The sequence below is a fragment of the Mastigoproctus giganteus genome, chromosome 1 (assembly GCF_048544385.1).
Source record: "Mastigoproctus giganteus isolate SK-2022 chromosome 1, ASM4854438v1, whole genome shotgun sequence".
NCBI lineage: Eukaryota > Metazoa > Arthropoda > Arachnida > Uropygi > Thelyphonidae > Mastigoproctus > Mastigoproctus giganteus.
The window spans coordinates 47490948-47516982 of record NC_143575.1 but is presented as its reverse complement, the minus strand read 5'-3'; the positions used below and the strand labels follow the sequence as shown (position 1 = coordinate 47516982).

At 37.5% G+C, this 26035-nt stretch overlaps 1 protein-coding gene across 3 annotated transcripts in view; it reads right to left on the bottom strand.

Annotated features, from left to right (window-relative positions):
- Positions 1–26035, bottom strand: part of ORMDL (sphingolipid biosynthesis regulator orosomucoid 1-like) — a 55286-nt gene that overhangs the window by 8317 nt on the left and 20934 nt on the right. For 2 of the 3 annotated variants that reach the window (XM_090380018.1, XM_090380010.1), the window contains exons 2-3: positions 15739–15925; positions 9209–9360 (exon numbers count right to left, since the gene is read on the bottom strand). In XM_090380018.1, coding sequence (XP_090236144.1) covers positions 9209–9360; positions 15739–15912 — 326 coding nt within the window. In that variant the 5' untranslated portion in view covers positions 15913–15925. The remainder of the gene's footprint in view (positions 1–9208; positions 9361–15738; positions 15926–26035) is intronic. The other variant, XM_090380024.1, reaches the window with a different exon arrangement.

Sequence of the window (26035 nt, the reverse complement as noted above, 5' to 3'; positions counted from 1 at the left end):
GCAGCCATTCTGAATGTTTTGAGGAAGCTGTTTCGATTAGTAGGTCTCCGGACTGCAGACGTTTAACCATTTTCGGCGTACCAGCAATGGATTCCAAAAATCTTTGGATGACAAATGGTGACAATTTGCCAACAGGCTGGTTGGAGAGCGAATGTATTACAAGGAAGTTTGGCATCTCATTGCTCTGCACTTCTCTTCGGAGCCTTTTTGGTTGGTTTAGGTCATCATCATTTGGTATGTCTGGCCTTGAATTTGAAGGCTCTAGAGGTGGATAGTCATTTATATCCATCGTTACTCCTTTTCGCCCTGGAGGATAACTTTTCCCCCAGGTTACCGGCCCCGCCACGGGGAGGCAGGAGCAGTGCCGCTCGGAGGCCAAGCGGTTGAAGTGTTAGTTAATTAGTAAAAATATAAATTGAGGAAAATGTAAAGAAAGGTGTATTTCCTTCCTGTGTTCTACTTGTTACTTTTCAAGTATAGAACTGTTTTTTAAAGTAAAACTGTTTATAGAAATGTGAACGTAAAATATAATTTCAATCACTTATCAAGAGCACTTTATAAATCGCAAGAATATAGCTTGGCCTCGAAATACGCTTGGCACCCGGGGCCGTCACAACATGGACATTTGAAGGTATGTACAGGTACAGTAACCCATGCTCAAAGGTTGAACATGGGTTACTATGGGTCACCCTGCATTCCACAGCTGCCAAGTGTTTGATGGTACTCCATTCAGGTGTTGAATGGCCAGCCCATTCCATAATGTGTCACTCATGTTCAATTTTTATTATTATTATTATTACCTACATGGTGCAAGGAAGCATGAGGCATATGTTGCACCAGCCAAAAAAAAAAAAAATCCCAAGTTACCCTGAGAGAGTCAAAAGGAATCACCAGGAAAAAGAAGAATGATGATACTCAGCTCAGGACCCTGGGTGTGCCAAGCCCATACTCACCAGATGTGAGCACCTGGGGAGGGGGGGGGTTGAGCCAAGATCAAACCAATAGTAGTGTCAAGTGATGCAAGAAAGCAAGTGTAGTGGAAGAATCCCATCAGAATTCAGCATGCTCAACCCATTCAAGGCCTTATATACCTCAATCAGATCAATGCGCAGGTACCAAATTGCACCACTGCAATTTGCAGAACTTAAGCCTCTCTTGGTAAGAGGATCCCTTCATTCCCCTCACCAATCTTGTTGCCCTTCTCTGTACATGCTCAAGCAAATCTACATCCTTCCTAAAATGAGGCCTCCAGACCTGTACGCAGTACTCAAGGCATGGCCTGACCATTGCCCTATACAGAGGGACAATCACCTTTTTGCTGCTAGCAAAATTCCTGTATATGATTGACAAAACCCCATGACCTGCCCTGGCAGCATTGCTCAGAAAACTTCATATCTGACTGCACAATTACTCCGAGGTCTTTTTCATTTTCTACCACCTTACGTGTAGTACCACACAGTTGGTACGTTCCTCTGGGGTTACTTCTACCCATATGCAGTACTTTGCATTTGTCAATGTTAAACTTCAGTTGCCATTTCTCAGCCCATCTTCCCAAATTTTCTAGATTCTGTTGCAGTAGCACTTTGAACAGAATTTAGTTGCGGCGGCGGCTGCTAGTTGGCGCTGCCATCGAAACACTTTGAACAGAATTTCACGTCGGGTAGTCTTCCACCCCCCCCCCTGCTAGGTGGCGCTACAATCAAAACACTTTAAACAGATTTTGTCAGTGGGTGGTCAACCCTCCCCTCTCTGCTGCTGCCATTGAAACACTGAACCTAGCTGACCAGGGGCAGTATTCCGCCCTCACCACCCCTGCACACAGATGTTGAATCTTTGAATGTGATGACATCACCAATCACGTGAGTCCTTCCCATAATCCTTTGCACAATTTCTCCTCAGGGCTTTTGTTTTTGACTTCCCATGATGGTTTGCGCTCACCGAATTTCGTTATTTTTTTATTTTAAATTTTGCTGCTGGATGGCAGCACATGTATATTTTAAAAAGAATTTTAAATGAGAAGACTATTTTAAACAACATGTTAATGTTATTTTTAGGCAATAAATTAATTAGTGCTATTTTGAATTGTTTTTACTTTAAAGTATTCATGAACAAATCAACGGTATTATTTGAACAAAGTATACATGACCAATATTTTTAACCAATGGTATTTTGTCAGTTGAAAGTGATTTTCAATATAATTTTTAATGAAGACAGATTTTAACAGATGATCTTTTTTTCTTTGAATACTGAACTACAGTTGCTTTCGAATAGATTTGATTAAATTTGTACCTCAACGTTCTCGTGAATATTGTTGTTTGCCGTACAACGAACAGTCAAACACATTCATGGCAAGATTTCACTGGTTCTCTTTATTTCAAACAATTATAATTTGATTAGTGTTATTATTTGAATGCAATTAATGTGTTTTTTCATAATCATAAAGTTAGAAATTAATTTAAAATGGTTGAATTTTAAGAAGAAATTAAAAAGTTAAAGAAATTTCGCAAAAGTTGTGTGAAAATTACAAGGTAAACATCGTAACTTCCAAGCTATATAACATTCTTACTATTCTGGTTAAAATTCTAAAATCTTCATTGCAGACACAGTTTAAACGAGCTTTTATCGGAATTCTAAAGAGACAATATAAGAGACTGCACAGGTCTTTACTAATAATAAAATCTCAATTTAGATTGCATACTGTTATGAGAACAATCCATTTTTTGTTTTCCCGTATGAAGTTTTCAAGTATAGTTCCAGAAAGTGTTCAGCATTCAGTATGGAAAAATTTTCGAGCTCCACAAAAATAGACCGGTGATGCTAAGTTTAAGTACTTAGCAATTAAATTTAACTTATTTACATAGTTTTGACATACCACACACAAAGAAAAAGTTAAAAAGCAAAATACAAGGAATTTAAATCGTACTTTAATCATAACATACAAAACCACTCACCTAGTTTTATTAGAGTTAACATTTAGTCTTTCCAGTGATCAAAATTTTTACACACACACACACACATAGCTGAACGAGAATGGTTCGCATTTTAAATTGTATGTTACCCAGAGCCACAATCCTTGATACGTTGTCTTCCTTTTGCTGCGAATATTTTATCAATTCTGGACGTTTCTTCTCCATTTAATAACAACAACACAAGAATCTGAATGGAGGGTTGAAAAATTCACAAAACCAACACGAGCAATCCATGCTTGTACCGTGCTTGGGTTGGAGGTTGAGGAGACGAAAGAAGATATTTGTTGACATTAGACTTGAACTTCTGTAGACTGTAATTTTCAGGAAATACGTATGAAGGAAGGTTGTTCCAGAAAACGGCAGTTGAATGAATAAACAAAGAAGATGAAAAGTTGGTTCTGTGAGTTTGAAGTTGGACAGTAAATGGATGTTGGCTGGTGGTGGCACGTGTTTGGTCTGTTTTGAAAGAGAGAGTGGGAATTATAGAAGTCAATTCAGAAGAACAGTGCCCATGGAAGTATCTGTAGAAAAGGCATGCAGCAGAAACAGTACGTCTATGAGACAGCGAGTGGAGACTCTGTTAGAGACGAGTCATTAATTAACCTAACTGCCCTCTTCTGAATGGAATCAAAGTCTGAGAGAGGTTTTGGGAGCACCACCCCATATGTGAGAACAATATTCCATGGCAGATTTGTGATTTGTACCGAGTGAGCAGCTGTTTGGAAGAAAAGTAATGCTGAGAGCGAAAGAGAAAACCAAGTTTTTTAGATGCAGAGGAAGCAATATTTGTAACGTGCTTGTGCCAAGAGATATTAGAAGTCATTTTGCCTAGAAATCGGAGTGTCACCAAAGATAAGCATAGGAACAGAAGAATCCTTTTTGCGAGATATAAGACAAGACTGCGTTTTAGAAGGATTGGAATCAACTAAGTTGTCTTTGCCCCACTGGAGAATTACATGAAGATCGGCATTTAAGGAATTTGTAGCAGATTTTCAAGAAGTTGAAGTTGATTGAGCATGGCAAGGTTTCTCAAAATGTAAAGTGGAATGCAATGTGCTATCATCGGCAAAACTATGGATAGGATTTCCAGGCAATGGAAGAAGGTCATTAATATACATGAGGAAAAGAGTGGGGGAAAAGAACTGAACCTTGGGGGACACTGGCATTAGTGGAGAGATTAGAAGACAGAACCATCTACCATCAGTGAGTGATCGGAGAGAAAACTAGATAACCAATTACTAAAAACAGTTGGCAAACCATAAGATGGAAGCTTTTTTAGAAGACCTTTATGCCAAACACGATTGAAAGCCTTTAAGATGTCAAGAGCAACTATTTGCGTTTCACCAAACCTTTCCATTGAATTAGTCCATAAATGGGTAACATAAGCCAGAATATCACCAGTGGATCGACACTGACGGAATCCATACTGGCGATCGTTGATCAGACAGAAGGTTTCTAGGTAGTTTAAGAGTTGGCAGTTAATTGATTTCTCCATTACTTTAGAAAGAGTAGAAGTAATTGCAATGGGACGATAATTGGATGGGAGGGATTTGTCACCCTTTTTAGGAACTGGCTGGATGTGAGCAAATTTCCAAGCAGAAGAAAAATACCTTTGGAATAAGTAAGTGAAAAAAAGCAGCAAAGAAAAGGAGTAAATTCAGGAGCACAGGTTTTGAGAACAAGTGGAGAAATACAATCAGTACCTGGAGTTTTCTTAACATCCAGATTCATCAAAATCCTTCTGACATCCTTTTGACTGAGACCATGGGAGGCATGGAATGGAATGTGTTGGGAATGGCGGGAGGTGTTTTACCAAGATCATTAATACACGAGTTGGAAGAAAAATGGGATGCTAGCAGGTCAGCTTTATCCTTGGCTGAAGTGAGAGCATAATCATCTTGTCTGGACAGAGGTAGGAGCAGCAATGGCAAAAAGTTGCGACCAATAGCTTTGGCAAGACACCACAATACTCGTCTACCATTAGGGCAAGAAGCAAGTTTTCTACTCTTAGCCTGTTCAAACTCTAGTTTGGACTGATTAATAACTGCTTTACAATTGTTGCGAGCTTTGGTGTAGGCGGAAAATGAAACTGAAGAATTAGAAACAAGCCAATTACGATATGCAATGTTCATCTCTTGAACAGCCTTAGCACATTTATTGGAAAACCAAGGTTTAGATAAAGGCCGAGATTTTAAAGTGGAGTGTGGGATAAAGGATTCCATTCCTGCAAGAATAATTTCACTGACACGATCTGAGCAAACATTGACATCAGAAGTTTTGAAACAGTAATCCGACCAAGGAAAAGAAATCTCGCAGGTCATCCCATTTTGCATTCTTTTAATGCCAAACAACATGAGGTTGGGAATAGCCATGAGATAAAGGCTCCACTGGAGAAGAGACAATCACCAAGTTGTGATCTGAAGTGCCTAAAGGACCTCTCACTTTAACCGTGTACTTAGAAGGGTTGTTTGTGAGAAAAAGATCAAGTGTGTTGGCTGTACGGTTAGGATTGTTGGGTATTCTTGTAGGTAAATGAACAATCTGTGCAAGATCATTAGTAATTGCAAAAGCCCCAGCATCTCGACCAGCTGGGTTGGTGTGTCTAGAAAACGGAAGCCAGCTGGAGTTGTGAACCTTAAAATCACCAAGGAAAATTACCTCGCTGTTAGGAAAGTTGGATGGGAGAAAGTCAAGTGCAAAGAGAGGAAGTCAAAGAGTTCCAAGTGATTGGTGGAGTTTGTAGAACGCTAGAGAGAACAGACGAATTTGACACGAGGTAGAGAGATTTTAAGCCAGAGAAGATCGAAAAGAGGAGATTCCAAATTACCAAGTCTCTGACAGGGAACATCGGAACGGACATATGCACAAGTACTATCTTTGAGGTGAAAGGAATCATACAGTGAATAATTTCGGCAACTGAGATGAGCAGTAGTTGAATCATCCGATAACTGCAATTCTGTCATGGGCTTTGGCAGACTGCAAGTGGAAATGGAGATCGTTGCGATTAGAATTGAGACCACGTATATTTGTGAAATGAATTAGGAGGTGTTTGGGAGGTTTAGATCTTTTCGCAGATAAGCTTACTCTATTAGTAAGAAAAAGTGTGAAAATTATTTCACAAAAATCAAAGTTTATGAACTATTTCTACTATAGTTTATAAACTGTATCACCAGATCTAATATAGTTAGAGAAGGACGTTACATGGTTGTTTCCCATTAAGATTATTACTATATTTAATACCACTCATATACCACGTGAAATTAATAATATACAGGTAGTTCGACTTCACGAGTTAATTCGTTCCTGGAGCGTGCTCGTAAAGCGAGAACTCTTAAAGTGGGAATTCATTTCCCATAGACGATACATTAAAAACAGGGGCTATGTTCTCAATAATGAAATTTGAACATAGTAATGCTAAATAAAAGTCGACAAAACGATAGTTTATCTTAAACAATGATTTATTTATCCAAAGAAATCAAAACAGCGTTTAAGATCAAACAAATTATAATAATAAAGAAATTTATGTCATACAAATATTGATGAATGTTTATTCTTCATCATCGACTGAATGCACACTCGTTGATTGTTCTTTAACAGTCATTCCAGCTGCATGTTTCCTTATGATCTCATTTTGTTTCCAATGTTATTCCTTTTCACTGTTTCTTTTTATTAACATCACTCCTCCATAGTATTATTTAGTTTTGGCATACTGTACAGTATTAATAAGGGGGATAAATTTGAAATAAGACAAGATAGCAAAAATGAGGAGCAACACAACCACTTTCAGCAAATCTGATTTAAATAAATAGATAAAATAAAACAAAGAACTGCTTTGTTTGTGAGTCAGTGAGATGCTCTTCTGGCTGAACAAACAAATGTACATGTAGTACAATACTACTGTATAGCTATGCACATGGTTTGCAATTAATGTTCATATTTTCAATTTTGTTAATACTTGAAAAAAAACTCTTAAACTTGGGAACTCGTAAAGCAGGGATTGCCTTTAGTTTATTAAGCAATCGCCTAAACCAATATACATTAAAGTGATGTTTCAGGCATCTTGCCGATACCCATCATCAGACCATGCTGTTGGGGGAACAGAACAGCATCATCTGATGGGTATCGGAAAGATGCCTGAAACAAACTTATTTTGTTCGCAACCCCCTCTAATAAATAATAATAAAAAAAAAAAAACATGCAACCCCTCAATGTAAAACCTAAGGTAGGATGACCAGATTTTAGTGAGGAAAAATAGCATTTTATAAATTATGTAGTAGAAAATTTTACTTGACTACTGAGAAAGGAATAAAAAAATTGTTTCCATTATGATTTACACATTAAAATAATTATTTAATATTTTAATTGAACACAGCAAAAACAACACATCAAATTCTTATTCTTCAATTAAGATTACAAAACAAAACAATTAATGAGAAGGATGAGCTTGGATAACCGATAATATTTGATCCATATTTGAAATTGCTAATCTCATGTCATCTTCTGGATCAAGTGTGGAATGCTGTTTTGTTTTTATAGGTGTTAATTTTGAGAAGCCAACCTCACATAAATGTAAACCAGAAAGATAGCAATGTTTGTATTGCTGTTTTTGATAATTCTGGTTACTTGTCTTGAAGAGAAAGCCAAAACGTTTCACAAGTTGAAGTCGTGAAGCACATAATGCTGTCAGTGACAGGTAGATAAGATCTTCATTTTGCTCAATGGTAATTTCGGGGCATGAAGAAATTTCAAAAACAAAGGGATCACGAATCCAATACAACTTCTTTTTTTTTTTGTCAGGAGATACATTAAATTGTTTGGAAAAATTCTTAATTAGCATTGTTAGGTAGGTGGCAATGATATTCTTAAATTGTAAAATGTCAATATTATTAACAAAATCAGAAAAACATGGGAACATTTCAGTATTACATTCAAATTCAGTTTTCCAAAGATTAAGCTTCTTTTTGAAAGCTTCTATTTTATGACTGAGTATTAATATTTGGATCGAAGTTTCAAAATAATCTCCAATTGAAAGTATTCTTTATTTTTCACCATTTGTTTGGTGAATATACATCACTTGAAGACTTAAATTTAAATCAATAAGTTTTCGAAATATATCAACAGGGTAACTAAGTTTCCCAAGCTATTTTTGAGTTATAAACAATTCAGCAAGATTCTGATTTTTATCCGATAAAAAACAATAGAACTTAATGTTTGAGGCCAAAAAGATGTCGCAACACTTAACCACTGGAAAACCACCTCTCATACATAACAGAAGCATTTCATAAGCAGATCCCATTTCGTTGCGAAGTATAGTGAAAAGTCCGCTATTTAAGCTTCTACTTTTAATAGAGCTGATCACACTTACTGCATCTTTCAAAACTTTGCAAGAGAGAACAAGAGATTCAGCAATAGTGTGTGATTACAAATTATTTCCTATTAAATATGAAACTTCCAACGATGCTCTTAAAGCTTTGCAAGGAACTGTCGTACGTTTCTTCATGAAAGATTTCAGACCTTGTATGGCATCCCATATGGCCCACAGTTTGCACACCAACCACTGTTTAGTTGATAGCTTAAACTATATTATTAATTTTATGTGGTATATGAGTGGTATTAAATATAATAATAATCTTAATCTTAGATATAGTGTATCACCAGAATTTTAATTTTACTAACGCATCTCAATGCTTTGGAAACGAGTAATACTTATGACAAACCCACAACCTTTTTTTCTCTCTTTCCTTTCTCTCCTCTTAAAAATTAGGTGCCATGCAAATAATAATTAATGGGTCCACAATTTGTTTTGGTCACATACATTTTGACAGGCCTGTATTACTGAAAACTAACTCCAAATACCTTTAAATGTACTTAGTGTAAAATTATTTCTCTTGCAAATTATCATGCACAGCACCTTTTGCTAAATTACTTAGTCCATTAAAAATTAAGTTCCAACTGCCTCTCCCAAGATTCAAAATAATCTCCAATTGAAAGTATTCTTTATTTTTCACCATTTGTTTGGTGAATATACATCACAATAAATCAAAACTAATATTTAATTAAATTTAAATCAAGTGAAACAAAAAAGATCAGTCTCACAGATAAGCACAAAATGATCCCAAAAAAATATACATGGAAATATATTAAGCATTAAAGGAAATGCTCTTTTGCTTATTAGTTTAAATTTAAAATACTGTATATATATAAAATATATAATATATTCTAGAAAAATTTTTACTTACAAGACAATTGGAACAACAGTTAAAAATTTTCTAGTTGCTGTAAATTGCACCCCATTGTCAATTTGTTCCCAGTGTGTCAAATATCTCACTTTTCCTTGGTCACCAGGCTCCCATGGAGTACCTTTCACAATGTGAAGCATAATAAACATTGCCTGAAAATATTTAACTGAATTTGCATTTCCTATGAAATTTTTTTTAATAATCTATTCTATTAAAAGTATTTACAGCACTGACTTTATTTTCAAATATATACATTGCTTACCTTTAGGCAAAAAGTACACTTCTCTTCAGAATTACAATCTTGATTGCTCCTCACATTAAATATGAAATTTACTCCACAGTAATTAAAGAACAAACCTCACACAAGTACATGTAATTGCTTTTCATCACTTTCCAAAAATAAACATTTCATAGCAGTCACATTTTGATTTTTGAAAAGCTGGGAGAAAGCAGGAGATGCTCAGAAACAGCAGAAGGAAGGCAAGACATTTAATTATATTTCACTGACAACATATCCATTTTATATTAATAAACAATCACAAAATTATTTACAAGTACAATATGCTTTAAAACATCAGCTTACCTAGAATTTTTATCAGTGAATGTCTCTTTGGATAACTATCACATACCAAGTGTGATTATGATGGCTTCAAGAAAGCTATCTTGTACACTCTTCCCTCTTCAGAAATGTTCAGTTGAATATCCTCTAACACACTGTTAAAATGCCAAATTATTTTCCTTGAGGAGTTCATTAATTTGTCTTCTTTCAAAACTTCTTTTGGATCATAAACTGGATTTGTATATGAGTCAGTACCACTTACCAGTGACTGCTTGTTTTACTTTTCAATTTGATAACTCTGAAAAGTGCTTGTATAGCTTTTCTTATTATTTCTAACTTCTTTAAACAGACTTACCAGAGGCTGCCAATGTTCTGCCAGCCTTTCTTAAACATTTACCCAAAAGACAGCCAACATGAACACACATCCTTTAAAATATTTTTTACTTCAACAGCAAATATTAATTAAAACCATTTTTAAATCTCTTTAGCATTTCTTTCTAGATGTTTGAATAAATGTTTGCCAAATATTCATCCACTTTAACAGGAAGGCATGCAGCTCCCTTTTCAGCACACAAATTAATGAAATAATGGTAACCCATTACACATGTAGAACAAGCATTAAGGAAAAACAAAGGATTTAAATCAGCAGCCATGAGCAGTAATACAGAAAGACAAATGATACTGAAACTGAAGAATAGCGATGGTGTACTTATAAACAGCAGAGAAGGCATAATTCAAATAGCAGAAGAGTACTATAGAGAATTATACAAGGAGCGAGGGAATGATACCAGCAGTGGGGAAGATGGATTGCAAAGTAGCAACACATACGACATACCCGATATTCTTCCTGATGAGGTAGAACATGCATTGAAGAAAATGGAGAATCGGAAAGCCCCAGGGGAAGATGAAGCTACTGTACAGTTGTTAAAATTGGGAGGAAGAGACATAACACAAAAACTGGCAAGGCTCTTCACAAAGTGCATTAGAAAAGGTGTGACGCCTAAGCAGTGGAATAATGCAATCATAGTTTTGCTGCATAAGAAAGGAGATAAATCAGAAATTGGAAATTATAGACCAATTAGCTTGTTATCCCACATCTACAAGTTGTTCACAAGGGTCATTACTAACAGATTAGAAAGAATACTTGATGAGAATCAACCGAAAGAGCAAGCTGGTTTAGGACAGGATTCTCAACTATGGATCACCTTCACGTAATATCACAGCTAATGGAGAAAGCAAATGAATATAAAACACCATTATGCCTGGCATTTGTGGATTATGAAAAGGCATTTGACTCCATACAGCATAAGGCAATGTTTCGGGCACTGCAAAGACAAGGCATAGATACCCCATATATTATGATTTTGAAGAAAATATATGAGAGTGTTACCTCCTTTATTAGACTAGACAAAGACAGTAGCAAATTTAAAATCGAGAAAGGAGTTTGACAAGGAGACACAATATCTACGAAGCTGTTTACTGCTGCCCTTGAAGAAGCTTTCAGAAGACTAGACTGGTCACAGAAAGGAGTCAATGTGAACGGAGAGTATCTAAACCATTTACGATTTTCAGATGACATTGTGGTTATAAGCCACGATCCCAAAGAATTAGAGGAAAATCTTAATCAGTTATGCACAGTTAGTAAGGATTTTGGACTAAAGATGAATATGGCTAAAACAAAAGTAACGATGAACAAGTATGCCACAGAAAGGGAAATAATGATTGAAGGAGCAGTAATTGAAAAGGTGGAGTCATATACTTATCTGGGACAAGTTATTAGCTGTAATAATGATAAATGGCTGGAAGTCAAGAGAAGAATAAATTTTGGATAGATAGCATTCAGGAAATATAGTCACATACTGAAGAGCAATATCCCAGTTTGTCTGAAACGTAAAATAATGAATCAATGTATACTTCCCACCATGACTTATGGAAGTGAAACTTGTGCACTCACCAAAAGAATGGAAGACAAGCTGAGAACTACGCAGCGAAGAATGGAACGAATTATATTGGGAATCAGACTGTTAGATAAGAAGAGAAACACATGGATTAGGCAGCAAACTCAAGTAAAGCACATTCTTATCAAAACTAAAGAACTAAAATGGTCTTGGGCAGGACACATAGCTCGAAGACATGATGACAGATGGACTAAGAAAATAACAGAATGGTACCCAAGAGGAGCTAGAAGAAAACCTGGAAGACAAAGGCGGAGATGGATAGATGAAATTCATGAGTTTTTGGGTAGTAAATGGATGGCCAGTGCTCAAAATAGAAGGAACTGGAAAGTTGCTGGAGAGGCCTTCATCCTGCAGTGGATTGAAAATGGCTGATGATGATTACACTAAGTACTTTATCTCCTTTAGCATTAGCAGAGGCATTTGATGCAAGAAAGCAAGCTTTCTTGCATCAAATTTAGTACATTACTAAATATAGGTAGAACCTTTGTATCGCTGATTTGGCACAAATATCATATCTCTTAATTTTGTACTGTAGTGCGTGGAAGGGAAATTCTAGTGTTTTATTGTATTAAATAGATATCTTGAAAGTTCGAATCTTGTAAGTTAGCATTAATAGATAATTTTATTTGCTATTATAATTAACTTATAACTTTACAAGCATAATAGCATGATGTAAACTTCATAAAGCAATCCCTATAACTAACTCCATAAAGTAAACTTGATATCTTAATATATATATTGTTGGCATTGTATCAAAACCTCATATGTTGAAAATGTCTACTTCTCAGAAGAACCATAACATGTGAGGTTTTGATGGTCACAATATGCAGCCAATGACATGAAGTTTCTGCATTGTCTTCAAACACTTGTTTTGATCGGTTGATTACTTCTGAGGTTTTGGAAGGCAATGCAAGATCAAAAATGAAACTCATTACAAACAAAATCAATTTCTTACAAATTCAACATATGAGGTTTTGATTGAATGCCAACGATATTTAATAACATAAGCTTGACAGTGTGATATTATTTCTGCATAACTGGCACAAAGTGTTATTAATGCATTTATGTATATTACCTTAGTGTAGTATTATCAATTTATCAATTAAATTGAATGGAAATCATGCTCCAGACCAGAGCAGTAAAGTAAAAGTTCTCAAAGTAACAGGACTGCTGTGGCTCAGGGAAGGAATGGGATGGAACAGTTATCCTCTGCTTCACAATCTTACAAAATATACTACATGTTTGATATTTGTGGATCTATCTGGAATGGGATACGACACAGACAATTGGATTGCCTTTGTGTGTTCAATGTAAAAAGTGTGAGGATATTATGCATCACCACAGCATTCAGATGGTCATTTATGAGACTGTGAAGAGCAGAACAGATGATGCACTTGAAGGAATTATGTTGGGGGGGGGGGGGCTTTCAAGCTCTTAGCTGCCCACCTCAATGCCAGAGCTTGCAGTTGCACATCAGGCAACCCCCAAGGCAAAATGTATTGGTCCCACAATAGGCAGCTATTGTCAGGGAAACAGAAAATATATTATGCAAAGAGGAATGGACAGAAGAGAACCAGGGTACATCTGTCAGGGCAAAGGTTGATGACATTGTAGAGCAGATATCGTTTAAGGGCGCAAAAGGTGATACTGTTGTGCATGCTGGCACTAATGACATTAAGAGTAGATCTGAGGACTTACTTAAAAAGTACAGATCAATGTTGAGAAAAAGTAGCGATTTAGGGTTAAATTTCAAAGTGTCTGCAATTCTGCCCAGACACAATAGACAGGAGTATATGATAAGCGCCTTGTCAATCAATTCAGCACTAGGGATGCTGTGCAAGGCTCACAGGAAGCAAAGTGATTTTGTAATAACTGAGCAAAGTGGAGGAGAAATTGTTGAAGTTAAACATAAAAAAGGCATCTGGGGTGGATGGGATCTACCCAATTATATTAAAAGAGGCAGCAAAGGAAGTAAGCAAAACCCTTACTTCCTTTGCTGCCTCCTTTAATATAACAAAGGAGCAATGTAGCCATAATTATGAGAGCTTCCTTGGACTCAGGGGAAGTCCCCATGGACTGGAAATGTATCACCAATTCACAAAGGGGGTTCAAAAGTTGTTGCTGTTTGATTTTTAGGAGCATTAGCAACTAAGGCCATATTGCTCAGGGGATATGCGGTGGTCATTCCCTGACCTTTCCGCATCCTCCGTATTTGGTGGGTACGGGCTCGAACCCTGGTCTAATCAAGAAGCATGTCCTATGCCCTGGTGCTCCTGCCCACCTGGCTACAGAGGCGTGGGGGGGTTTCAAAAGGTGACAACTATAGACTTGTTAGTTTAACTTGTGTTCTGGGAAAAATAATGGAGTCACTGGTTAAAGAAGCATTGCAGGATCATCTAGACTGCAGTAATAGTTAAGACAGCAGGGGTTTGTTAAAGGGAGGTCTTGTCTGACCAATTTGATTGGATACTATGATGTGGTCACAAAGGAACTGAATATTAAAAATAATTTTGATATCATATACTTGGATTTCAGGAAAGCTTTTGATACTGTTGCACATGGAGACTGCTGTAAAAATTGGAGAGGTATGGCATTAAGGGTAAGTTGTTACAATGGATAAAGGGATGGTTGAGTGGGAGACGACAGAGGGTGGTAATCAATGGACAGTGCTCTTTGTGGACAAATGTTAGTGGAATTCCCCAGGGTTCAGTGCTGGGTCCATTGTTGTTTTGTATATTCATCAATGATACTGATGAAGGTATATCAGGATTAATGTCCAAGTCTGCAGATGATACAAAGGTTGGCGGGCTTATGCCAACCTTTGTATCATCTTAGTAAAGACAGTATGCTACTCCAACTGGATATAGATAAGTTGGGCAACTGGGCTGAGAAGTGGCAACTGAAGTTTGACATTGACAAATGTAAGATACTGCATATGGATAGCAATAACCAAAGAGAAACATACCAACTGTGTGGTACTATACTCAGGGAAGTGGAAAGTTAAAGACCTGGGGGTAATTGTGCAGTCAAATATGAAGTTTGCTGAGCAGTGCTGACGGGCTGCCAGTGCAAGTCATGGAGTCTTGTCTATGATATATAGGAATTTTGCTAGCAGGGACAGGGAGGTGATTATCCTGTTGTACAAGGTAATGGTCAGGCCACACCTAGAGTACTGTGTACAGGTTTGGAGGCCTCATTTTAGGAAGGATGTAGAGTTGCTAGAACAAGTACAAAGAAGAGCAACAAGATTGTTGAGGGGAACAAAGGGGTGCTCTTACCAAGAAAGGCTTAAGTTCTGCAAATTGCAATGCCTGGAGAGTAGGCACCTGCGAGGTGATCAGTTTGAGGTGTATAAGGCCTTGAATGGGTTGAGCAAGCTGAATGCTGATGGGATTCTTCCTCAGATTATGAACTGAGGGGCATAGATGGTGGAACAGACTTCATGTTTTGTTGTGGAAGTTGATAGCCTAAATAAATTTAAGGCTAAGCTGGACAGGCATTTAGAATGGAGGGATGAAATGGGAGGTTTTTTTTTGCTGATGCTGCATAAGCTTGCTTTCTTGCATCGTATGCCTCTACTAATACTAATATTTTTGTAGCAGAGTATGGGCTCATCTCATAGTGCACTTACCCCCACCCATATATGTAACCACAATCATCCACATTGTTTCTACACTTAGAGTTACTATAAGGGGATATGGTGAATTAAACATTGATGATAAAATACTGCTGAAGAACTTTTGAACTATATCCAGAGTAATATAAACATAATACTGGAAGTTGCTATAATATGCATCTCTTTATATGCTAAAATTGCTGCTTCAGTTATCAAATATAGTCTCAAAATAAAATACCAAATTATTTTATTTTTACAGAATATAATGCAAAACATTTACATAAGATAACATAAATCAGTCAAAAAGATATTATGTTACAAATTTCTTTTTTTATAATTTAAAGAAAATGAAAATTAACTTTTAAAAATATCTAAATGATTTTGAATTAAAACTTACTATATTATGAATTATATTAGTCAGTGTCCATACCCAAGCAACAGTAAGGAAAGGAAAACTAAGAAGCACAAGGTGAAGTAGCAAAACTCCTAATCCATATGATAGCCACATGCCTTTGCTGCTTAACCAGGAACTATTTGGATTTACTTCACCTGGTGTGCCTCCAAGCATCATTGTTAATAATTATCTGCAAAACAAAAATACTATGTTTAGCCATCTTCTGAACTGAAACTTACATTTTAGATAATTTCGTATATCGTCATTTTGCACAATAAAATCAAAGGCCACTGTTCAATGAACATTTCATATCTAAGAAAAAAAGATCAATCAAGCTGGGCAACACATTCAATGTACAGCAATAATGGAGCATTCACTTCATGCAGAGTGTCAGACAGTCACGCTGGTCATCGTCACTTACCACTTTATATATTATATTGGGAGTTCAACCTTTTTTGGTAATGTACTACTTAAAAAAAATTGGAGTTATTGTACAAACACAATAATAAATCATAAAACTTAAAAGGTATGAAAGAAAAGCATTTATTTTATTTATTTATTTATTTAAGCCACCATAGCCAAGTGGTCAGTGCAATGGTGCATAAGTACACATGCTTTGAGTGACTGGGGTTCAAACCCATGACTACTAAATATGGTGTGGTTTCTTGTATTCTCTCTATCTTGAGCTCCTCTGACCATGTGGTCATCCAGGTGTATAAACAGAAAATTTATTTAATTATTAAAACCATATTTCTTATTAAATTAATTTATTATAACATTAAATACAGTAGTATCGTTAATCAGTTACTGGTCATTTGGGATAATTATTATTGGCACTTCTATTATCAGATTGTCCATCTTGATCATTGGATATGCTAAAATCAAAATTAAATGAGGAAAAAATTAAGAAATGCTATTTTTAATTAATGTAAGGACTGTGCTTGCTTCATTAAACAATTTTCAGAATTACAGTTCTCTTGCATAGTACCCTTGGACCCATAGTTGCAGCAAGTTGAGTCTCCCCAGCATATTGTTTGTGAATAGCCAAATTCTTGACATTTAGCATCTTATCAGGTTTAGTATATATGGATGAATATGACACAGGAGGTATCCTGCTTTTACTGTTGTTGGTAAGATCGGGGTATTGAAGGTAAGTATAATGTTATGAATAGGTACAAGTTCACCATCTTTTTTAGTCATTCTTTTTGCATGTATGACTTTTTCTTGTAGTTCTTGTGTTATTTCTTCTTCCAATATGTTTTGTAAGTCTGCTACAACTCCCTTTGAGGTGTTTAGAGTTGCATGAGGGGTTATCTGAATGGGAATATGTACCATTAAAACTTAACAGTTTAAGCAGAGCTTCAATATGCTTTGTGTCAGTTTCTATACGAAGATCCCCTAATCGGTCTTTTAACTGCTTCAAGGTGGACCAGCAGCATTTTCTAAACATTTCTGAAAAAGGAATGGAGAAAGCTTACTCATAGGTTGATTTGTCAAGGAGTGGATTATGAGAAATGGTGCATTGTCTTGTTTGCACATTTCTCTTCTCACTCTTTTTGGATTTGAGGCATCACAATTCGTCTCAGAGTCTCAATATGTTGAGCCTATGGGCAAGAGTGATGGAAAAGATTGGAGATCCATTTGGCTCATTTTAGCCCTGAGGGTTGGCTCTTCCACCCAGGTTACCAATTCCACCAGTGCCTGGTGTGACCGAGCAAAGGTTGGTGTTAGTGATTATGGTAGAAAAAAATAAAGAAAGGTAACTTTCCTTTCCCATTCTCTTCAAGAACTTTTAGCAAGAGAAACTGCTTGCAAATAATAAGATTTAATGAACTCTGGAAATTAAAGAAACCACTACAGTCACTTTGAAGAATCACAGATCTTGCTCAGTCACAAATCGTTTGGCACCCAGGGCCATGTATTTCCCAAAAGTTTCAATGTACATAAATTTAAGTCTAATGTCAACAAGTTTGTTGTTTGTTATTTGGTTTTTAGGAGGATTAGCAAGTAAGACCATATTGCTCTAGGGATATGCGGTAGTCATTCCCTGACCTTTCCGCATCCTCCGTATTTGGTGGTCACAGGCTCGAACCCTGGTCTAATCAAGAAGCATGTGCTACACACTGCTGCTCCTGCCCACCTGGCTATGGAGGCACCATGTCAACAAGTATCTTCTGTCCTCCCAACCTTCAGCCCATGCTCAATACCACATCACTAAGTGCAATGGGTTCTAGTACCTTTTATTAGCATTAGCATTAGTAGAGGCATATGATGCAAGAAAGCAAGCTTATTCAGCATCAGCCAAAAAAAAAAAAAAAAACCCACTCCCATTTCACCCCTCTGTTCGTTCGAAATACCTGTCCAGTTGAGCTATAAATTTGTTCAGGCTATCAACTTCAACAACAAGTGATGGAAGTCGGTTCCACCAACCAACCACCCGCTGGCCAAAGGCAAATTTCCGCACATCTATCCGACATCCGTCCTTCCTCAATTTGAATTTATGCCCTCTGAAGTGATTATTCTGAGAAAGATGAAGAATCCCATTGGCATTGAGCATGCTCAAACCATTCAAAGCCTTATACACCTCTATCAGATCACCTCGCCGGTGCCTAGTCTCCAGACTCTGTAATTTGCAAAACTTAAGCCTTTCTTCGTAAGAGCAACCCTTTGTTCCATTCACTAATCTTGTTGCCCTTCTCTGTACCCGTTCCAGCAGTTCTACATCCTTCTTGAAATGAGGCCTCCAGACCTGTATACAGTACTCAAGATGTGGCCTAACCATTGCCTTATACAAGGGAATAATCACCTCCTTATCCCTGCTAGAAAAATTCCTGTATATCATTGACAAGACACCATGAGCTACTCTTGCAGCTCGTCTGCACTGCTCAGAGAACTTCATATCTGCCTGCACAATTACTCCCAGGTCCTTTTCATTCTCCACCACTGTCAGTGTAGTACCGCAGAGTTGATACGTTGCTCTGGGGTTACTGTTTCCCATTATGTAGTACTTTACATTTGTCAATGTTAAACTTCATTTGCCACCTCTCAGCCCATCTGTTCAACCTTTCCAGATCCTGTTGCAGCAGCATAGCATCAGTAGTGTCCTTAACGACCCTGCCAACCTTTGTATCATCTGCAAACTTGGACATTAAACTTGATATCCCATCATCAATATCATTCATAAACACCGAAAATAACAACGGACCCAACACTGAACCTTGAGGAACTCCACTAATAACATTAGTCCACATTGAGCAGTGTCCATTGATTACCACTCTCTGTCTTCTGCCACTCAACCATCCCCTTATCCATAGCAGCAATTTGCCTCCAATGCCACACTGCTCCAATTTGTGCAGCAGTCTTCCATGTGCAACAGTATCAAAAGCCTTTCTAAGACCCAAATATATAATATCAAAGTTATTCCCTGCATCCAGTTCTTTTGTGACTACATCATAGTATCCAATCAAATTGGTCGGGCAAGACCTGCCCTTAACAAAACCATGCTGCGTCTGAGCTATAACTGAATTCTTGTCTAGATGATCCTGCAGTGCTTCTTTAACCAGTGCCTCCATTAATTTACCTGGAACAGAAGTTAAACTAACAGGTCTATAATTACTTGTGTCAGCCTTTGATCCTCCTTTGTGAATTGGGGTTACATTTGCACATCTCCAGTCTATGGGTACCTCCCCTGAGTCCAAAGAAGCTCTCATAATTATGGCTAGGGGTTTGCATACTTCCTTTGCTGCCTCCTTTAATATAATTGGATAGATCCCATCCACCCCAGGTGCCTTTTTTATGTTTATCCTCAACAATCTCTCCTCTTTCCTCTCAGTTATTACAAAATCATCCAGCCCACTGCCAATGTTTACTTTACCTACATCATTCTCCTTCCTGAATAACTCCTCATGCGTGAATGTAGATGCAAAATACTCGTTTAGATTGTTAGCCACCTGAGCAGGATCCTCAACTGTTGAACCATCAATATCCAGTGGACCAATCTGATTCATCCCTTTCCTTCTCGAGTTCAAATATGTAAAGAACTCTTTTCTGTTTTTCTTTGCATCCTTTGCCAAGGATTTTTCGTAGTCTGCCTTTGCCTGCCTAATCTCCTTTGTGACTTGGTTACAGACCAACTTATATCTATCATAGGCTTCCATGTCACCCATTAATTTGTATGTATCCCATGCATTTTTCTTCTCTGCCACATGTCTCATTAATTCATCTGACAACCATTTAGGCCTAAACCTTGAACAATATTTCTTAGTTGGTATGTAAAGCCTGGTAGCCTCCAAGATTAGTTCCTTGAATGCTTCCCATTTTGAGTTTGCTGTTGGTAACGTCATCAGTTGGTCCCACTGTATAGAATTTAAATACTGTCTCAGACCATCATAGTCGCCTTTACGAAAACAAAAACCCTCCCTTTACCTCTGATGGTAGTTACCTCCTTGAGTAAATCCCACTTCAACACACTGTGATCACTGCCACCTAGTGGTTCATTTATCTGCAGATTCTTAATGCATGAAGAATCACTACTGATAATCAGATCAAGAGTATTGCTCCCTCTTGTTGCCTCACGAACATGCTGATGTAGAAAACAATCATCCAATAAATCCACAAAAGCCTTGCTAGTGTGCGAGTGACCAACCCACAAATTCCAGTCAATATCTGGGAAATTAAAATCCCCCATTATAAGACTCTCTGATTTACTGGCCCACTCTATTTCCCTGTACAATATCTTATTATACTCATCAGAGTCATTAGGCCTATAGCACACTCCTACTCTCAATTTTGATTTCCCTATGCTTATGTCACACCAAACTGACTCGACACTGCCCTGTCCATCGATGTCGACTGGCTTCACTTCCTTGGACTTTATGTGTTTCTTAATTAATAGCATAACCCCTCCTCCCCTCCATCCTTTCTATACACATTGTATTCCCCAAATTCCAGTTCCGCATTACTTATATCTGTGTGACACCACGTCTCTGATATCCCAACAATATCTGCCTTTGATGTTTTGAGCAATACCTCAAATTCATCAAATTTATTTACCAAACTCCTAGCATTGGTGTACACACAGGTATACATGCTTAGTTATGTTTGAGATTTTCATAATAAAAAATAATAATAATATAATAAAATAAAATGTACTGTATTTTATTTATAATCTTTTATTATAGAACAAATCAGCTAAAATGAATTATTAATCTAATGAAATCCAGCAAAGTAACTTCACTATTATGAAGAACTGGTATTGTCCCTTTGTACCTATGTTAAAGTTACCTCTAGTTCTTTAGTAGAGGTATTACTGTAAATTTAAAAATAAAAAAAATGGAGATGTCTTTCTTCTTTTGTAGGTGGCAAAAACTAGAGGACATGTACTTAAGTAAAGAAGAAAAGTTGTAGATGGAACATAAGAAAATCTTTTAGCCAGAGAATTAACTGTTTGTACAAATTAACACCTAGTCTTGTAAAAGTAGATAGCTCATAAATTCAAGGGTAAATACCTAGATCAAACCAATGACTTTTTTCTTAAGGTAGATACTAGAGGTCTGCATGGGCCTGAGCCTTGGGCTGGATAACACGAACAATGTTTGGATTCAGGTCAGGTACAAATAATCATAATGAATTGTCATTTCAAACATTTCTGGGCTATTTCATACATATATTTTTTTATTAAAAGTTTTTTAGAAAAAAGTTGTGTATTATTTGTCTGTTGGCACTTTTAATTATTATTATTAGCCATATGGTGCAAGGAAGCCTGAGGCTTATGCTGCACCAGCTGAAACAAAATTTCAAAGTTACCCAGAGAGAGAGAGAGAGAGAGAGAGAGAGAGCAAAAGAGTCAAAAATAGAAAGGAATCACCAAGAAAGAGAAGAATGATGATATCCAGCTGAGGCCCCTGGGTGTGCCAAGCCCATACCAGATGTGAGCCCCTGGGGTAATTTGACCAATAAGGTGCATTTTGGCAATGTCTCCAAATTTCAACAAAATTTGTGCACTCTTTCATGGAAATGACTCGCCAACAGTGTAAACTTCAAAAGAAATTTTAGTGCAGCCAGATTAGCATTGCAAGGGTGCTCAAGCAATTTAAGTGGCAACGGTGTTGACTATTTTATTTCTGTACAACAATTTGCAATAAAAAGCATATGAAGAGAAAGGTAGCTGGATGGTAGAAGTTCGATGTCGATATTCATCCTGGAATTATATTATGAGATAAAAATTGGTTCGGGTACATTCACGTACATTTTATCAGAAACAGAACACTGTCAAGCCAGAGATTTAAGTGTGTGGGTCGTGGGTAGTGCAAGATGTTGTGCCCATTTTTCCTCTGGCTTACTGGCCACCGGCTCCTGTTGGGAACCAACATTGCCCATACCCTGCCCCGTGGAGGCTAGCCAGGTGTTACCAGTAAGTGATACTCTGGCAGGTCCTGCCACCTACTTTCCCGGGATTTCAGTGGTGAAGACCTAAAAAAAAAATGGTTGAAATGATTACGGTTGAGTTAGGTAAGATTTTGTTAAAGAGTGCTGTGTGGGGTTGTATGCTGAAAGGACGAGTTCTAGGAGCCTAAAAGGCCAGGCAAAATTTTGTTGTAATTTAAGTTTAGACGTGTGGGGCAAATGCTGTGTAAGAGCAAGTATTGGGAGGGGGGGGGGGCTGAAGACTGGAGGGTGAAATAGGAAGGAAGGGGAATCGATAGTGAAGGTGACCACCTTTTTTTTTTTTTTTTTTTTTTTTTCAGTGGGGCATACTATGCCCCACCAGAGTGAAAATTTGGGGAGGCAAAAAAAAGAGAAAAGGAAATCCTTTCCCCCTGGAGAGTTGGAAGGAAAGATCCACTCAAGGGAAAGTGGATTAGGAGTCGCCAACAGACCATTTCTATATCAGGGTCACCATAATGATCCATGTCCAGGTTTTGTCCATTTGAGAGGGGGGGGCAGGGAAGTCCCGTCCGAGAATCATTAGTAGTGAGGTTAGGTTCAGAAATAGTCCAGTATTCCGTGGGAAAACAAGATTCTATACTTGGGTCCATTGCTCTATCCATTGATAGAGGGAGAGCCAGTTGTTCCTTTAGGAGTGGAGACATCCTGTCTATGCCTTCCTTTAGGGCAAAGTCCCATCTTTGGTTTCATGTTGTGGTTTTTAAAATGTCCTGGAAGGGGGGGGAATGGGACCAGAGGGAGCCCATCCCTGCATGCTTGAAATCACACCAGTAGAAAGTTTGTCTGTTCCAATGTGACATTCATGGGATCAGGGGGTCCCATGTTAGGGTCTTCACATGGAGTCCTTGGTGTTGGTATTGGCTATCAGGATTGTGCTCTGTCCTCAGTTCTGATATACAGTGGTGGTATAAGCCAAGATTATGGCGGTGGGAGGGTCCTCCTTCTGTAAAAGAGTTCCTGTGAAGTTGGTAAAGGCATAGTTCTGGCTGGATTGAAAGAGGTAAGGCTCTTGGTCCTTTGGATTAAAGTGTATTTTGGTAATTAGTACACATCTTAGGTCTTCGTAGATTGGGCAAGTATACATTAGGTGCTCCCAGGTCTCTGGAAGCCCGCAGGAGCATAGGGGGTTGTCTGTTAATCCCATTGTTATTAACTTTTCTCTGATGGCCCCATGCTCAGTAAGTAAGTATGAGGACAGTAGGCCTTAGGAAAGCCAGACTGGCATTTCTGGATGAGTTTTTTTTTTTTGAGGTCTGGAATGAATTTTTTGGTAATGGCACCCTTTGTGCTATCATTCCAGCGTTGCTGCCAGAGATATGCAAGTACTCGTCAAACGGTTTTCCATTTTGTGGTGGTTTGCTGTGTTTGAGGTGAAGTCTCGGAAGGTGGCAGCATTTCCTCTGGTCAGGATGCCAGACCGCACTACCTCCAGGTCCGGGAGGAGAGCCCCCGAGGGCCTGCAGGGCATGGGTGCTGACCGTGCAGCAGGCTCGAGAAGTTGTCAGCAATACTGTCCTCTGGATAGTTTCTACCTTCCGCTGATTAAAGACCATTGTGGTTTTGTTGTACCAGAGTGGAGCGGCATATGTAATAGTGGGTAGAAAGACTGTCTTGAAGAATAGACTAAAGGTTCTCCTTTTGAGCCCCCAGTCTTTCCTAGTAATCCTGGCAAACAGTGCTACATAGTTTTTAATTTTCCTCTGCAGGTACTTGAGGTGCAGTTTAAAAGTAAGGTTATTATCTAGCAGGAGACCCAGGTATTTAAAGCTGGGTATCCATTCAAACTGTTTTATTTTGAATCTTTATCTGTGGTGATCTGTTTTAGTGCAGAGTCCCTTTAGTTGGACTGAGCAGGTTTTAGTGGCAGAGATTTGTAGATTGTGTTGGGTAGGGTTTCGAGGGCTCTATTTCCTGAAGTTTCCAGTTGTGTCCTGCTGCCTGCAGCAAGCATCAAGGACAGGTCATTGGCATAAGCCAAAGATGTAACGTTTCCTAGGTCTTTTTGCAGGAACTCGTCAAGTACTATGTTCCATAACATGGGGTGGAGAATTGAGCCCTATGGACAGCCTCTGTGCACGTGCCATGTGACTTGAGTGTATAGGGCTCTCAGTGATTTTCCTATGTGAGAGATACTGTGCAATGCATTTAAAGACATTTGTAGGGAGATTTGCCCTTCTTAGCCTTGCCAGGATGCTCAGCCACCAAAGGGTGTCGAACACCCAGCAAAGTTGACAAGGAAATATTTTTGATCACAGGTGCTGGCCACATTTATAATTTGATCCAGGGCATCAATAGTAGATTTGCCTTTCCTGAAAATAATACATCTCAATACTTCTCAATAATACTTCTTTTGTTTCATCATGTATTCAAATACTTCTCAATTTTGTTTCATCATGTATTCAAATACAGTAAATTGTCCATTTAATGGACTAATAGTAGAGAAGGGGGGTGTCCGTTAATGCCGAAAGTCCGTTAAAGCAAATATAACCTGGGGGGGGGGATTTTTTATTGTTCTTAATGTAAAAAAAAGCTTTAATACAATATAAATTTATTAAATTATAATAAAGAATATGTAATATTCTGTTGAATGATTTGTAGAATTTCTTAAGATACAGATTTAGATTGACTCAAGTTAATAGCGTAGCTTAATTTTACGGTACTCACCTTTTTTATTATCTGCAGTTGATGCTTAGGATAGGATGGATACTAATTTGAGTTTAAAATTGGGATTAGTATGGATAAATTTAATTTTGAAACAGAATTAAAATATGCCCAAGGAAATAGAAGTGCACATCTTCGTCCTTGGTTGTCATAGAATTTAAGGTTGAAAGTGATTGAAACTATATCTGTAATTGAAACTGAATATCTGGAATTGATATCTAGTTTTAAAATTTTTCAGTACAAAGCCCTCATTATAGAATGGTTTCGCCATCATTCTAATTTTAACGTAATAAATGCCAAATTACCCTATAACCTCTCTCTGGTTTGGGATCTCATGCACCTGAGATTCCCACATGTATCAAAGAGCATCATGGGAACATAGTCCTTTAAATATGCGAACTGTTAACTGAAGACGTTAACAATGAAAGCCAATTCGTTACAGCTATTGGCCTCCTCGGTTTACAGATAGTTTCAATCACTTTCAACCTTAAATTCTATGACAACCAAGGACAAAGATGTGCACTTCTATTTCCTTGGGCATATTTTAACTCTGTTTCAAAATTAAATTTATCCATACTAATCCCAATTTTAAACTCAAATTAGTATCCATCCTATCCTAAGCATCAACTGCAGATTATAAAAAACAGGTGAGTACCATAAAAGTAAGCTATGCTATTAACTTGAGTAAATATAAAATGGTGCAATTTGGCCTTGGATTTACGAATATCAGAAACAGCTTTTTTACGCCGTAAATTTCACAAACACATTAAAGTTCACATGCTTTCTTTTTAACTCCTCTATCACTTGATGCCATTTTAAATTGTAAGGATTAGAAAATTTAATAAATAAAGTCACAATTGAAAAATCAAACATTCTGTATACAACCTGACCGCACGATAGCTTGAGGCAGACTGAGACCGAAATAAAGTGAGTTGGTAAACCTGCAGTTTAGTGTCTCAAGTCACGTTCACCTCACAAGTCACAGCCTGCTCTTATGTTATCTGTAATCTGGGAAAACAGCTATTTGAACAATTTTCAGAAAAAATAAAAAACAAATTTCCTGAATTTGATTATAAAAATGAAAGTAGATAATTATTAAGTTTTAATTAATAATAACACTGAAGTTTTGTATAACCTAAAAAAACTAATATGGTAGAGAATAATATGTACATTACTGTATTATTAATTGTCT